At 39.8% G+C, this 16,088-nt stretch overlaps 1 protein-coding gene across 1 annotated transcript in view; it reads right to left on the bottom strand.

Annotated features, from left to right (window-relative positions):
• Positions 1–16,088, bottom strand: part of Nubpl (nucleotide binding protein like) — a 176,792-nt gene that overhangs the window by 103,914 nt on the left and 56,790 nt on the right. Inside the window, exons 5-6 of the mRNA XM_028757466.1 lie at positions 6,383–6,422; positions 6,209–6,299 (exon numbers count right to left, since the gene is read on the bottom strand). Of these exons, the coding sequence (XP_028613299.1) occupies positions 6,209–6,299; positions 6,383–6,422 (131 nt within the window). The remainder of the gene's footprint in view (positions 1–6,208; positions 6,300–6,382; positions 6,423–16,088) is intronic.

Genomic DNA, 16,088 nt, shown 5'->3' with positions numbered 1-16,088 from the left:
AGCTAATGTAAATTGGTTAAAGTAGCTGACAACCCGTCCTTCACTACATTAGAAGGATGCTGGCAGGGTTCTATCCCACAGTGACCCTTCTCACCTCCCATGCAGTCAGGGCACTGCAGTGATTCCTGACTTCATTCTGAACTCAATTAGCAATCCTTGGTGTAACACTGAATTTGCTCTCAAGGGATCTGCCTTACTGAAATAGCATGCCCAGCTTCTCCCAACCTCTTCCTTGTTCCCATATTAACAGATCACTTCCTACTAAGGCTGAAAGATATAGAAAAAAAAATTACAGGAAACTCATTTAAATATCAGATTCTTTTTAAAAGTGTGGACATCCCGTAAATTATCCCTTATTCTCTAGTACTCAAGCTACCTGGATATCTCAGTCTAGCCCGCAGCTTGACTCCTACTCTACTGTGTGCTGCCTTGATCCTTGACTCTGCCCTGTGAATAAGAACTGACTTTCCTCATATAACCCCACTTCCAAATTCTATTTAATTTATATAATAAAATAACGTATTTTTAAAAATAGCCTCAGATTTCTAACGCCCTTACTTCTCTGAACACGACTAATTTTCCTATGACTTCCCACAAAGTTCCACATCACAAGAGATTCTCAATTATTGGATCCCATCCGCTTTACCCTGGCTCTGGATTCCTCCTGACTTTGTGTCTTGCACAAACAGAATTTAACTTCCTTGATTCTCTTCCAAATTGACTGGATATCTTCCCCCTTTGGATTTCCTGTACTACTACTTCTAACTCTAGATCCAGCACCAGACTTGTCCGTGGAGTCTGTGACTTCACAGAGTTTCTATGGAGGATCACACATGCTTTGATGTTTCACATCCCGGCTGCTATGCTGGGACGCTGCCACTCATCTCTTTATCTTCACTGATTTCTCTGGAAGAAGCTAAAAGCATTGCCTCAGCACTACTGTGTTGGGGATTTGATTTGTGCTTACATGGGAATTCCGTCCCTGCTAACAGTTGGTTTTTTAACGGGTCAATAAAGAGTCAGTGGCCAATGGCTGGGCAGAGGGACAGAGGCGGGATTTTGAGGATTACCAAGAGGAAACACTGGATAGAAGGAGCAGAATCGCCATGATTGAAGCAGAGAGAACAGACTTAAGAGCCCGCCAACATGTAAGAATCCAGGAAAAGTGGCCCCAGAGGCCACTCCCCCAATTTGGATCTAGGGTAGCAGAAATGAAATATAGATTTAGCAAGTATCAGCTCAGGAATATTGGAAAGCAGTGTGTTAGCCACGTGGGGGTTCAGGAGTGGCCCAGCCATTGAGGTAGTAAGGCATATTAAAATAACGCTGCATGTGTGCCTATTCATTTGTGAATCTAGAGAACTCTGGAGGGTGGTGAGAAGGGCAATCACCCACCAGAAGCTCAGAGTGACCGCTACACTACTAATTTCAGAAATCTGGGATAATATAATTATAAATGCTAATTCTATGGCCCTACTTTCAACCCACCAAATTAAAATGTCCAAGTAGAGAAAATGAGTGGGAGATACCTTTCCATGTAGTTTTCAAAATTCTGAAACTTGTGAAACAGTGTTATTAGGTTGAAAAGAGATTTTTTAAAGCTAGTTAAATAGTATAACAGGAAGCCTTAATTCACTAATACAAATAGTTAAGAACTGCAGATCAGCTAGCTTGCTAACCCAAGGCCATTACAGGGGATGCAGAGCTAGAGAAACAAAGGTCAATTAAGTGTTCTGAGAATGTGTCCCCGTGATGTCTGACTTAGCCTCCTCTGGAGAAACTCCCACCAGAGGTCCCAAGGACTTGTGAATTAAATTCAGTCAGATGGTCTGTTGGCTCAGATAAGCATTCACACTGGGTCCCAAGGCCACAGGGACCAGAGACTATTCTTGTGAGATTTGTCAAACCTCTGCCTGAGATCTGCTTACACATATTACAGACATTTAAAACAACCAATTGTGTGTGATTACCCACAACCCTCTCCTTCCCCCCACCCTTTGCCTATAAAAACCCTAAGCTATTAGGTCTCGAAGTTGATTACCCCTACCTCCTGCGTGAGGCACTTATCGACCCGAAGCTTCGTATATTAAAAGACCTGACTCATGTTATTACAGCAAGAGGTCTCTGGAGTGTCTTTGGGGTCACATCCTTCCTGGGTCCCCTTGGGGGAGTCTTTCAAAGTAAACTCACTATTCTTTCCCTTCTACTGGAAGATCAAGGCAAGAGTAACTTATTTAATGCTATTTTACCTCATCTATCCTTTTCTTATTTTAGGTTTGAAGTTAGAATTACAGACTTCTTTCCCAAAAGCATTTCATCCGTCTGAGTTCTCATCCCATTCCCTTTTGCCTTCTTTATAATATTCTGCTTCACTAATCCTCTCATTTTCTATAACTTTCAGTTCCTTGGGAAGTATAACTGCAACCTTGGCAGAGGTGTCACACTGTCATTTGGCACCATTCCCCTTTCAACCTCCAATCTACTTCCCAATCCCCTTTCTGTCGTCTTACTTCATGAACAGAATGCATCCCTGTGTCCATTGCCTTGCCGTAAGCTTAGACTCAAAGCCCTATAATCAGACTTTTTCTGACAAAGGTTCAAAGAACCACACTGCATGTCAACTACAACCTTTCCTATCTCAATCTTCATCCTCATCTCGCTGGATTATGCCAGTTTTAAAACTCTCCAAACCAGAGATCCCAAACTCATTTACAGACTAGAATCGAGTAAGAATTCCAAAGTGCCGATGCAGGGACCATACACCCAGGTATGATTTAACTGTCGTGGGAGTAACCTGAAATCTGAGTTTTTAAAAGACCGTTTAATGATTCTTTTATGTAAACATGCTGGAGAACCAGTGATCCAAACATTCTAATGACTCGTGGAGAATAGAATGCATTATTTATGTTAAGTATTATAATAAAAAATAAAAACAAACTGCCTAAAAGAAGCAGGAGTCTAATAAAAGAACCCTACATAATGCTGAGACTTCAAGGAACCAAGTCCTCTTTAACTAAATAAGTGTACCTGAAAAATTCATGAGTTAGAAGGAAGCATCCATCTATTCACTTTTGCCTTGACAGAAAAAAAATTGAATTGGGGTACCTTTCTATTAGCATAAGCCACAAGTAAGCCTTTTTGTAGGTTTCCACTCTGAATTTCACATAGCCAGAGTAGTCACAGGAACTTGAAAGAGAATTTAGTTGAAAGTTGGCTCAGGATCAAAATGTCCCCAAATAGTGGGGACATAACAAACCTCTTAGAGAAAGCTTGAATTTGTTCCAGGGATGGTGCGATCCTAAAAGGCCGTAAATGTGAAAAATGTTAGTATCTGAAAAGAAAGTTATATAGTAAGTGATAAAATCTGTCAGTAACACACTTATATGATGATGTGTTTTCTGGGTATATTATATACTAATTCACATAATCTTTAAGGTGAAGTAGCTAAGAAAAAACTCTGTGTTACACAAGAAGAAAACAAAGCTCAGAGAAGTGTGGCTGAGTTACACAACTATACAATGTACAGAAGAGAATGAAATAAGTCAGGTGAGGTTAGGGCATGTCCCTAGCACTGTGCTATGAACTTAAATCTAGGATGTCAACATTAATGGAGTCGGCAGGAAGAAATAGTTAAAGATAAATTACGAGAAGGCTAAAGGAACTTGTAAGAGCTACCTAAGTGCATATGATGACACTAGAAAATGGTGGTAGATTTCTCTTCATAAGTAACCAGGGAAGACAACAACAGAACACCATTCAGGAGCTTTAGAAAACAGTATCACATCAGAATTCTACATACAGGGAGAATATGGAGAAAAAATGTATTTTCAATAGGTAAGATATATGAAGTGGAAATGTCTGGTTTCATTAGAATCTCAGTTGTGTCACATGATGGTTTTCTGGAAGCTGTCTTGTGAGAAGACATTCAAAAGGATGTCTTGTTGAAGCAGACACATAAGAGGGCATGTGACCTTTGCTGGAGTGGATGCTTCAGAGGGTACATGATGTTTGGAAAGAATATAAATGGAACCCCACCAACAGTGAAAGGATGCTCTTGCATAGTGATGCTATGCAACGTTTTGCTGGTCTTCTGATCTTCTGCTGGCCAGGCAACACTTCACTGGTCTTCACTGGCCTTGCAGTGCTATGCTGTTCTCATTTCTTCATTGGTCTTAGCTGGTCTTTATCTTATAGACAGCAATACACCGAAGAACTCATGATTTTCCATCTGAGTCTGGCCAATTCTGCTGACTCATGCCAATTTGGAGGAGCCTTGTGGTTTCTGCTGGATTGTACTACCACTACTGATTCATGCTTGGTGTTTGCTATTGGACTAGACTGCTGGTATCCTGACAACAAAGAGTGGAATTGCCCTAAAGAACTACATCTAAACAGGTCCACAAACCCCTTTTCTTATAACCCTCTTTCTCCCTGACTTCTGGTTGGTGGGCTAGAAGGGAGTATTTAATGAAGTGTTTAAGAACCCTAAATAAAGTAGGTTTAGAAAAAAAAAATCTAAGCCTACAGATAAGAAAGAAGATAGCAGCAATAGATAAATACCACAGCAAAATATAGAAGAAAATTGGGAGGGTAAAGAAAACAGACACTAAAACTTAGATCTAAATAAGTAAAAACTATTGAAGTATAAAATCTTAAAATAAACATAAAAGATCATTTTCTTAAGGTACAGCTAAGTATATTGACTATATAGCAGTGTTTATGATTATTTTTATATGTATATTTAAAAAATATCACAATATATGAAGTACAGTAAATGGCAAATGAAGTTGTATTGTTGCAGAGACCTTAACTTTATATTACATAGTACAGTATTAGTATTATTTGTTTGCTCATTTCAGTTTCCTGTATCAGAAGGTGGCCTCAAGCATGTCATGTAGCAAAGCTGACTGTGAACAACTGTTCACAAATGTTGAGAATATGGAACACAGAATATTTGAAGCATAGATTATGCACAAATCACTAATTAGGAATAAAGAAGGTATTGCCACATGCTGTAGCCAAACTTAAAATGTAACAATGGAATACATGGTCAAATTTCCCACATTGTACAACTTGTTTCTTTTCCCTAAACCCTTTAAAGATTTCTAAACTGAGCTTTTGCCAAAAGTCGAGAATGAGTACACTCAGCTGACTGAAGTGTTCAGATGACGACTGACTTGCAGATTCCATACAGGGCAGGCAACTGACTATGGTTTCTTTATTCTATATGTTTCAGCAGTAGAGAAAAGAAAAGCTGGGATCAGACAACGGAGGTCACAAGCACACAGGATTGCTGAGGAAGAGCATTGTGTCACATGACTGTAATAACAGCAAGACTTGGAGGAAATGCAGCCAAAAGCTTAACAATTGGAACAGTACAAGAACCCTGATCCAAAGATCAAAAAGAGCATGTTTCAATGCTTCACTAACACAAGTGCTGGAAAGACAAAGATGTTATAGTGAAACAAAGAATCTCAGAGATCGTGGCCTACTCATTAGTTGCACAATCATCTGACAATAGAAACAGAAATATTCATCATTATAGTGAACAACCCATAGCATGCTACAAGACCCAGTGCAGAATCTGAACAAATAAGGGATAATTGTAAACTGGTGTGACAGATTTAATAGTTACCTAAAATACAATTATAGCCTCTAACTTACTGAGGGAAAAGTAGGTTATTCTAAGCAAACTATAAATGAAATATAGTCCACCTGGTAAATTTAGATTATGTAGTCATATGTGATATCCTTTGATAGGAATGAAGATGACTGAACATGCACTAAATATATACCCACAGAATCACATGCAGTAAAAATAATAATAAACACACCTGTTGTGAAAGAATTTACATCACAAGAACTATCATGGCTCCAGATACATTCATCTACAACTGAAGAATTTCTACAAGGTTCCTATAATTCATAACTAACCACTGCGAGATGAAGCATGAACCTAGACTCTCTTCCTACAAGAGACTGAGAAGACGACACAAAGGAAGACGACAGATTGTTACACTAATATGCAACAGGAAGATGAAGCTGGTGGAAACTGGTCTCTGTACAACATTAGTCATTCCACATTTCACATATCAGGTAGGTTCCTCTGTCAGATATGCTGACTATAAATTTTAATAATTCTTACGTTAGCAAATACATTAACCACATCCTTGCCAAAATAAAATAATATTTAATACAAGTTTCTTACCTGTCTCAAAAGCTTCTCAATGGCTGACATCACCATAAGGCCTCTCCAGACAAGTGGTGCCGTCTCTTCAACCAAAAAGCCCATTGACATACTGCAACAGGAATACAGACCAACTGCATTTGTACACGTTAATAGTACTCTTCTCAAAGTACAGAACTTTAAAGATACACTTACCAAGCAATGCCATAATTCAAAAGAGGCCTCATTAGGTTATCTGGAATAAGATGGAAAAAACTCTCTGTTAGAAGAGTTCAACACTGCACATACGCACTTTCTTCACTTTAGACACACATGGTTTGTAGACCAGTTAAACTGAGCTTCATGAACTTATGCATTACTGCTTACATTTACTATTTCTTTGAGGTTAAAACACTTAAATCTACTTTCAGCAATTTTGATGTGCATAATAATGTTGTACAATAAATTCATTGAACTATGCCTCTGCCTAAACGGTACGATGTGTCCTTTGATTAAGAAACCATGTGCTCTTGAATTAAAATCCTTCCTTTGCTTATTTTCTTTGCCACTTGCCTGGTTAGACTCCCCTTGGAAACTCTGCTCTGATTATGCTGAGAAGGGTTTCCATGGAAGCTTAAGGACAATGGGAGACCCACCCTGAATGTGGGCAGCACCAAGCACTGTGCAAAGTCCTAGGCTGGATAAACAGGAGTAAGAAGAGACCTCTAACATCCATCTCCTGTTCCCTGACTGTGGCTGCACGGTGGCCAGCCACATCACACTCCTGCTGCCACACCTTCCTCACCACAATCAACTAAATCTCCTCATACTGTAGGCCTGAAGAAACCTGTCCTCCTCTGAATTGCTTTTTGTCAGGAATTCTGTAACAAGAATAAGAAAAATTACTAATACAATCCTTAGCCTCTCATCAAAATCAAAAACTATTAGGACTTCATCTCTCTTCCACATCAAACCTCTCTGACAGGTCTTGTCCTACTACATGCATTGTGCCGGGATTTAACCTGAGAAGTCCATCTGAACCTACCATCCCCCCCACCCCCAATGCCTGGTTCTGTCCCAGGTCCAGCATCCAGTTTAGGCAGCACCACTCCCAATCTCCAAGCTTTGGCCAGGGTACACATTACCTTCAACCTTCAGACTTCAGCCAGGATATACATCCTGCTATCAGCAGAGATACAATCCCACCATCTGACTTTATCCTTCTTCTATCATTCCTACCTCCAGGCTCAGCCATCTTACAATGGGACCCAGTCCAGGAAGCCCGTCAGTTCCTCCCCAACATGAACCCACTCCAATACCCAGATCTAGGATGCACACCTACTATGGTCAGCACAAGTAGCCATCCCAAAGTTCTATAACTGGAGTAGCCACATCCTTTATACCAGACTAGTCCCTTGGATTCACTTGACTTTATCACACCCACACCATATCCAACCATCAGGCCTGCCCTGTCCTATAAATGCTGGGCTCTGTTCCAGACTGCTGTGTTACTTTTAAACACAGAACTAACAAAAGAAGTCCATACACCTAGGTCTCATTGCAGAAGCACAAACAATATGAAAGATCAAAGTAGTAGTCCCCAAAGCATCCACCATTCCTAAAGAAATGTTCTGCAATGAGAATGCTTAAAATACAGAATTTAAAAGAACAATCAGGGACATCATCAAAGAGTTCAAGACATTTTAAGAAGACACAAAGAAACAACTCAATGAATTTAAAAAGAATAAATTTTTTCAAATACATATGCAAATGATGACCAAGACAAACATAAGACTAAGTGAAATGACAAATAAAATTCAGAATTTGAAAACTAACTTCAATATATGACAGAAATACTGAAGAGAGATGGCTCAAACAGGAATGTAAATGGAATTTAAAACTCAATGGCCCAATGAGAAGATGCAAGGGAAAGCTTAACAAGTAGAACAGATCAAATAGAAGTTAACCAGGACTCAGAACTAACACAGAGTAATTAGAACACACAAAGCAAAGAACATAAATGTTTTTAAACAAAGGAAAGAAAGATGCAGAATTGTGGATCACAATGAGAAGACCAAATCTTCAAATTACAGGCATAGCAGGGAAAGAAGAATCCCAAATCAATGGCATAGACCAGATGTTCAATGAAACAATAGAAGAAAACCACCAAACTAAGAAAAGACATACCAGTACAAATACAAGAAGATCATAGAACACTAGATAGACAAGACAAGAAACTTCCCACAGTACATCACAGTTAAAACACTAAGTATACATAACCAAGAAAGAGTACTGAATGCTGCAAGAGGAAAAAATACAAGTCACACATAAAGGAAAACCCATCAGTATAACACCTAGTTTCTCAATGGGAACTTTGAAAGATCATAATTACCAATCTAGGCTATTGTAACAAGCAAAACTATCTGCCATGGTTAAAGGGCAAAGAAAAACTTTGCAAGATATAAACAGCATATAAAAACCTTACATCCACCAAACCCTATGCTCTGAATATTCTACTTTCTCCAATTTACAGGTAAACTGGACAAAAAAAATGAATAGAGAAACATCAAAATTAGGTAAATACCATCTTTAATTGTTCAGAACTATTTTAGCTATCCTGGGTTTTTTGATTTTCCATATGAGGTTGAGAATTATCTTTTGAAGGTCTTTAAAGAATTGTGTTGCAGTTTTGATAAAAGAACTGCTGAAGATATCACCACCCCTGATTTTAAGCTGTACTACAGAGCTATAGTAGTAAAACCCACATAGTATTGTCATAAAAACACACATTGATGAATGAAATCAAATTGAAGACCTAGACATAAATTCAAAAAGCTATGGATACACAGTGGAAAAAAGAAAGCATCTTCAACAAATGGTGCCGGTCAAATGGATGTCTGCATGTAAAAGAATGCAAAGAGATCCATATTTATCATCTGCACAAACTCAAGCCCAAGTACATCAAAGACCTCAAAATAAAACCAGCCAAGCCGAACCTAATAGGAAAGAGAGACAGAAAACAACCTTGAATACACTGTCACATGAGACAACTTTCCAAACAGAACACCCATAGCACAGCCCCTAAGATCAACAACTGATAAACAGGATGTCATGAAACTGAAAAGCTTCTATAAGACAAAGGACACCATCAAGCAGACAGAAAGGAGGCCTGAGTAATAGGAAAAGATTTTTTTACCAACTCTACATCTGATATAGGTCTAATACCCAAAGTATATAAGGAGCTCAAAAAACTGGATACCAAAAAAACCAAATAATCCAATTTGAAAATGAGGTACATACCTAAACAGAATTACCAATAAAGGAATCTCCAGTGACTAAAAGCCTTAACAAAATGTTCAACATCCTTAGCTGTCAGAGAAATGCAAATCAAAACTTTGTTGAAACATGTGAGAGTGGCTAAGATCACACATGACAGCTCAGGCTGGCAAGGATGTAGAGCAAGGGGAACACTCTTCCATGGCTGGTGAGAGTACCATGAGAAACTAGTACAACCACTATGGAAATCAATGTGGTGGTTCCTCAGAACACTGGAAATCCATCTACTTCAATCAGTCTACTTCAAGCCACTCTTGTGCATATACCCAAATGACCTTCCATCCTACCACAAAGACACTTGCTCAACTACATTTGTAATGACTTTATCTATAAATAGGCAGAAACTGGAAACAACTTAGATATCTCTCAATACAATGGATTATTTACTCTGGGTAAAGGGGAAAAAAGACATCATATAATTTACAGGCAAATGGATGGAACCAAAAAACATCATCCTAAGTAAGGCAATCCAGACTCAGAAAGACAAATATTGTATGTATTTACTTACAAGTGGATATTAGCTATTAAGTAAATGACAATCAAGCTACAATCCACAGGCACAAACTGGTTAGGAAAAGAGGAGGTCTCTAGGGAGAATGCATGAACCTCCCTGGGATGGGGAAATAGAATAAATTTTGTTGGTGGACTTGGAAGGGTGGAGACAGAGTGGGAAGGAACAAGTTCAAAGAAGAAAGGTATGGAGAGAGTACAGAAAAATCTGCTGGAATGGCGGAGCACTGTGGGCACAGGGTCTAGTGCAGTGGAAACTTCTGGAATCTCTGAGAGTGACCCTAGTGAAGACTCCCAGTACAAGAAGATACAGAGTGTGAACTAGCCATTTTTGTAGCCAGGCAAGGCTTCCAGTGGTGGGGCTGGGTTGCATTTCATTGACCTGTGAGCCAAAGAGATTCTGTGGAGATCCCTAAACAACCCAGGCTGATGCTAGGACAGAAGGTCACTCTGAAAACTGACATCTGAGCCCAATGCTAAGGACAGCATGCACACAGTTCATTGAATATAGAGGTCAGGCTGCTGTGGGCTTGGAGCCTTCCCTCTGACATGCTAGTCTATTTGATGTATGGAAAGAGAAACCTGGACGCCAAGTCAAACACAAAATCCTCCACTTACAACCTTTCCTGCCTGTAAGACGTGCTGAAGCCATGGTGGCCCAGAACTAAGGGAATGGCCGCTGATGTTTGATTTAACTTGAGTCCCATGCCATGCCACAAGAGGGAGCTCATGCCCTACACTGCCTGAATGGCCTGAAACTGAGATTGGATAACCCAGAGACCTAAGGAAGAAACAGACACTACAGACAAAACAAAACAAAACAAACAAACAAAAAACAAACACAATATTCTGCTACACTTGTGTATCAGTATCTTGTCCAGGCATCATCAGAGAGGCTTCTTCCTTTGGCAGCAGATAGGAACTGACACAAAGACCCACAGCCAGACATTAGGCAGAGACAGTCGAACTTGGACTTTCCATCAAGTTTCCATCAAGTCCCTCAGAGATCAGGGAACCACGCATAAGAGTGAAAGGAAAGAAGGAAAGACAGTAGGAGTCAGAGGGGATGGAAGACACCAGGAGAACATGGCCTGTCAAATCAACAGATATACATCTGACAGAGGAAAAACATCTAGAATACAGAAGGAACTCAAAAATCAGCCATAAAAACAAATGGCCCGTTCAAAATAAGAGCAATGAATCTGAACAGATAGTTCTCAAAAAATATATAATAAAATAAAAAATGGATAAGAAATATCTTTTTCGAAAAAGGTTCATCATCCTTAGCAGTTAGGGAAATAAAAGTCAAACAACTTTGAAGTTTCATCTTTCCCCAGTCAGAAGTTAAGATCAAAAACCTCCCCCCTCCACACACACACACACACACACACACAAAACCAGACAACAAATACTGGCAAGGATGTGGGGAAAGGGGAACCCCCATGGACAGTTGGTAGAATTGCAAACTGCAGCCACTTTGGAAATCAGTATGGAGAATTCTCAAAAAGCTAAAACTGTATCTACCATATGATCCAGCTATGCCACTCTCCAGCATACGACCAAAGAAATCAACATGCTGGATACTGAAACAAAGCCAACTACCCTGGGCTAGTGAGGTCGTGGATCTGAAAGGAGAACCTATTGTCACTTCATTGAATGACCATAATTCCTAACTGCATTCTAAGGACACACAGGTAAGTGCAGCTCTCCTCGGTTCCCTTTGTACCATCTTGCTACCCTCCATCTCACATGAGCTCTGACCTGAGCTGAAGGTCAGCCAACCTCTTTCCCAATAAATGCACTCACGTCTTCCAACTATATATTATTCAACCAAACACACTTTCTCAGGAGGAGAGATTCTATTAGGAAAACAATTTGATTCAGATAAATTACATTATAAATTTAAGCTTGCAGGTTCTGGGGAAACTAGACCCATCTTTCCTACCCTATATCCTACCCCACCTCGATAATTGTGCTTTTAAAGGCTATTAAAAAATGGATCAATGACTTCAAAATAAGAGCTGAAAATTTAAAACTGCTAAAGGGAGAAGTAGGGGGAAGACTTCAAAATAGAAGCATAGGCAAAGATTTTTTTTTTTTTTTGAAAAGGACTTCAATAGCTTAGGAAATAATCCCAAGAACTGACAGATGGGGTTGCATGAAATTAAAAAGCTTCTGCACTGCAAAGGACACAATCACCACAGTGAAGATGCACTTTACCTGGTAAAAATAATCTTTCCAACTCTGTATCAGATAGTTAACTTCAAGAACATGTAAAGAAAGGCAAAACTTAAATCTTTTAAACTAAATCATCTGCTCAATGTATGAACTAGTGAACTAAATCGTTCTCAAAAGAAGAAGGCAGGCAGAAGTGGGTTACAAATAAAACCCGTAGTTTTATTGGCCAACGTGTATGAAGAAGCTTTAACAAAATCCATCACTTTGCATACAGACCTAAAAAGATCAAAGTAGTAATATTTTTAAACAAAAAGCTAACGTTTGTTTAAGCAGAAACACCTAGTTCATTAGAATACAAATGCCAGAGCACACAAAGCATGTTGATAACACATACTCTTGTCTGTGAATGTAGTGAACGAAAAGGTCCTATCTAGGGCTACTAGTGGCAAAAACTGCAGTTGACATACTTATTATTTTATTGAGTTTCTAATATTCCCAACCTTTCTGTTTATAAGGTAACATTTCTAGCCTTCTTAACAAATTTATATGACATACAAAACTGGAGTATTCTTTAGCTCAATTTTTTAAAATTATTTTTATTAGCCAAGCATGGTGGTGTATGTCTTGCTGTGATAGGCCTGACCATGCTTTTGTTTGGAGGAATGTGGACTTTAGGACTGTAGATTAGAAAAGCAGCTAAATGGGATTTAATGTCCCATTAGGTGGAACTTAATGTGCCTTGTAGCATGGAGGACAATGGTGCTGAGGGTGATGTGAGCTGTAGAGCCAGTCAGGATATGTCAGAAGAGAAGAATATATATGTATGTGGCCTACAGACATTTTTGTTTGGCTAATAATGTGGCTTTTCGCCCTTATCCAAAAACTCTGCCTGATGCTAAACTGAATAGTATTGAACTAAAGGCATTGGCAGAGGAAATTTCAAAACAGCCTAGTATTGACTCTGTTATGTGGTTACTGGTGTTCACACTTAGGCAGATCTATAATGAATGAAGCAAGCTGAACAAGGAAAATTACAAAAAGTGCAGTTCAAGGAGAAAAGGGGCACCAGGAAGCAGAGTGAAGCTAAAGCCTGTATTCAAAGACATAAACAGATTAAATAAAAGCCTGACGTTAGATGGAATGAATCAAGTAATGAGAGAAATGACCCCACCCAGCTAAAGCTTCCAACTTGTGAAAAGGAATTAAAGAAAACCAGAACTCCAGAGGAAGATGCAAGCAGATCTCTAAATTCAAGGCCAACCACGCCTACTTATTGAGTTTCAGGATAGCCAAGTTTAGGCAGGGAAGGAAATCATTGAGAATAGAAAGCTGATAAAGGTGTGACTGAATAAAAAGACCGTGTTCCAACCCTAGCAAGCAGCAGAACATGGCAGCTTCAGGCATGTGGTTCTGGATTTAGAGTCAAGGATAGAAGAAATGGGTTATAGAATCTCCCTCCACAACTAAGGAAAACCACCAAAGCCAGGTATACAGCAGGGGTGTCCCTGCATGGAGGCCTAGAGAGGTCCTTGTGTGAAGCTGTGAGGGTGAAGTCTGGATTGCCTTTGAGATCCCAAAACACTGGAGATGACAGTGCTGTGGGATAACAGCCTAGGAGAGGCTGCTAACAGGGAGTGGAGTCAGTCCACGAGAAAGAAATATGTTGCAGTCACAAAGCTGAAAGGAGCTTCAGATCTGAAAGGCATTTTAATATCAGATGCATGGAAAGGAAGACATGGAGATGCACAGTTTGCCCAGCTGGTTTTCAGTCTTGCTTTGGTCCAATACTTCCTCATATGTTCCCTGTCTTCCCTTTTGGAATGGTAATGTCTATCCTCTGCTATTATATGTTGCAGGTTTATGAGCTTTTTTTTTTTTTTCATTTTGATTTTACATGAATTACAGCTTAGAAATTGCCATGAGTTCTGGAAGAGACTTTGGACTTTCAAACAAATTTGAGACTACGGGACTAAATATATTTTGTATTATGATATGTCTACAAGCCAGGGGTCCAGGAAGTAGAATGTAGTGGTTTGAATAAAAATGGCTCCCATAGGTCCAAAGGAAGCAGCACCATTGAGAAATATGGCCTTGTTGGAGTATGTGGTTTTGTTGGAGGAAGTGTGCCACTGGGAAGCTGGGTTTGAGGTCTCAGGTGCTAAAGCATGCCCAGTGTGACATTCACTTCCTGCTGATCAAGATGTAGAACTCTCAGCTCCTTCTCCAGCATCATGTCTGTCTGCACACTGCCATGCTTCCCGACATGATGATAATGGACTAAACCCCTGAAACTGTAAGCCAGCCCCAATGAAATGTTTCCCTTTATAAGAGTTGCTGTGGTCATGGTGTCTCTTCACAGCAATAGAAACTCTAACTAAGACACCGTCTTTAATCCTAGCACTTACAGTTTGAGGCCAGCCTGATCTGCAGAGTAAGTATCAGGATAGTCAGGGCTACATACAAAAGACTCTGGCTCAAAAAGCCCCTCCTAATTATTTTTATTTCTCCTATTAATAGGCTGATATAGTGGGTGGGCAAACACAAGGCATAATACAGTGCAGAAATCAAAGGACAATTGTGTGGAGTCCATTCTCTCCTTCCACCTTTATGTGGGTTTCAGGGATCAAATTCAACTTTCCACACTTGAATAGAAAGTACCTGCATCATCTTGAGGTCCCTAAACTAGTCTGTCTTCTAAAATTCCTGTCTTGGTCACTGTTCTATTACTACGAAGAAACACCATGACCAGGGTAACTCTTATCATTTAACTGGGGCTGCCTTCGAGTTTTAGAGGTTTAGCCCATTACCAATATGGTGGGGAGTGTGGTGGCACATGGGCAGACATGGTGCTGGAGAAGTAGCTGAGAGTTCTACATCAAGATCAGCAGGGAGCAGGAAAAAAGACACTGGGATTGGCTTGGGCTTTTGAAACCCCAAAGCCCACCCCTAGTGTCACACTTCCTCCAACAAGTCCACACCTCCTACCTCTCCCTGATGGTTGAGCATTCAAATATATGAGCCTGTGGAGGCCTTTCTTACTCAAACCACTGCAGTTCCTTTTCAGTAGGTACTGGAAGCCATGGGTTAGAGGGATGCCTGAGCTGGAATCTGAAAGTCTCTAGGACACAGCCACCAGGAGAGATAAAGAGTAGTATAAGACACAAAGGGGTGGGAGAGATAGTCCTAACCAAGACTGCACTATTCTGCTGACTGAATACTCACAGGCGAGTACCTGGCAACACAAGCCTGACAGCATTATGACTGCCAGCACAGAGAGACAATTGAGGACTTAAATAGAATGTAACAGATACAGAAGCGATTCCATGACATGGGCCTTAGTGTGGCCTACAGAACATGTGGTTACAACGATGACATAAACACGGCTGATTCTGAAAGGAAAGGAACAGACACAAAGCATAAAACTGAACAAGTATTTTTAAACTGCTGAGAATTATTATAATATTATTATATAATAAAAGTGATGTATAGGTATGGCTGCAGAATGAAAATAAACATGTTGTAATGAAAGCTATAAAAGATAACACATTACTAACAAATACTAAGAGGCAAGCCTTGCCACAAATGTTTAGTACAGACATTATAAGCCTTACTCTACTACCATCTGGCTAAACTAGAGGTTTGAGAGTTTGCATGGCCCATATGGCAGCATTAGTATATAAAAAGTCAAGGTACAGAAGAAATAAGCACAGTCACCAACACTGATGACACACAACAAAGAGAAATGTGCCCAGAGAAATGACACTAGGGAAGGCTGGAGGACGGTGACTTCAGGTTCAAAACAGTATGGAAGCGGCAGAACTGCTGCCTGCGTTACAGAGTCTCCTCTGCGGCAGATTAGATTATCAAAGAATCCATACAACAGCTATATCCCTACAAA

Source organism: Grammomys surdaster, unplaced genomic scaffold, assembly GCF_004785775.1.
Source record: "Grammomys surdaster isolate TR1022 unplaced genomic scaffold, NIH_TR_1.0 126163, whole genome shotgun sequence".
NCBI classification, from domain to species: Eukaryota; Metazoa; Chordata; class Mammalia; order Rodentia; family Muridae; genus Grammomys; species Grammomys surdaster.
Note: the sequence above shows the minus strand (reverse complement) of the source record. Positions and strands in the feature narration are given on the sequence as shown.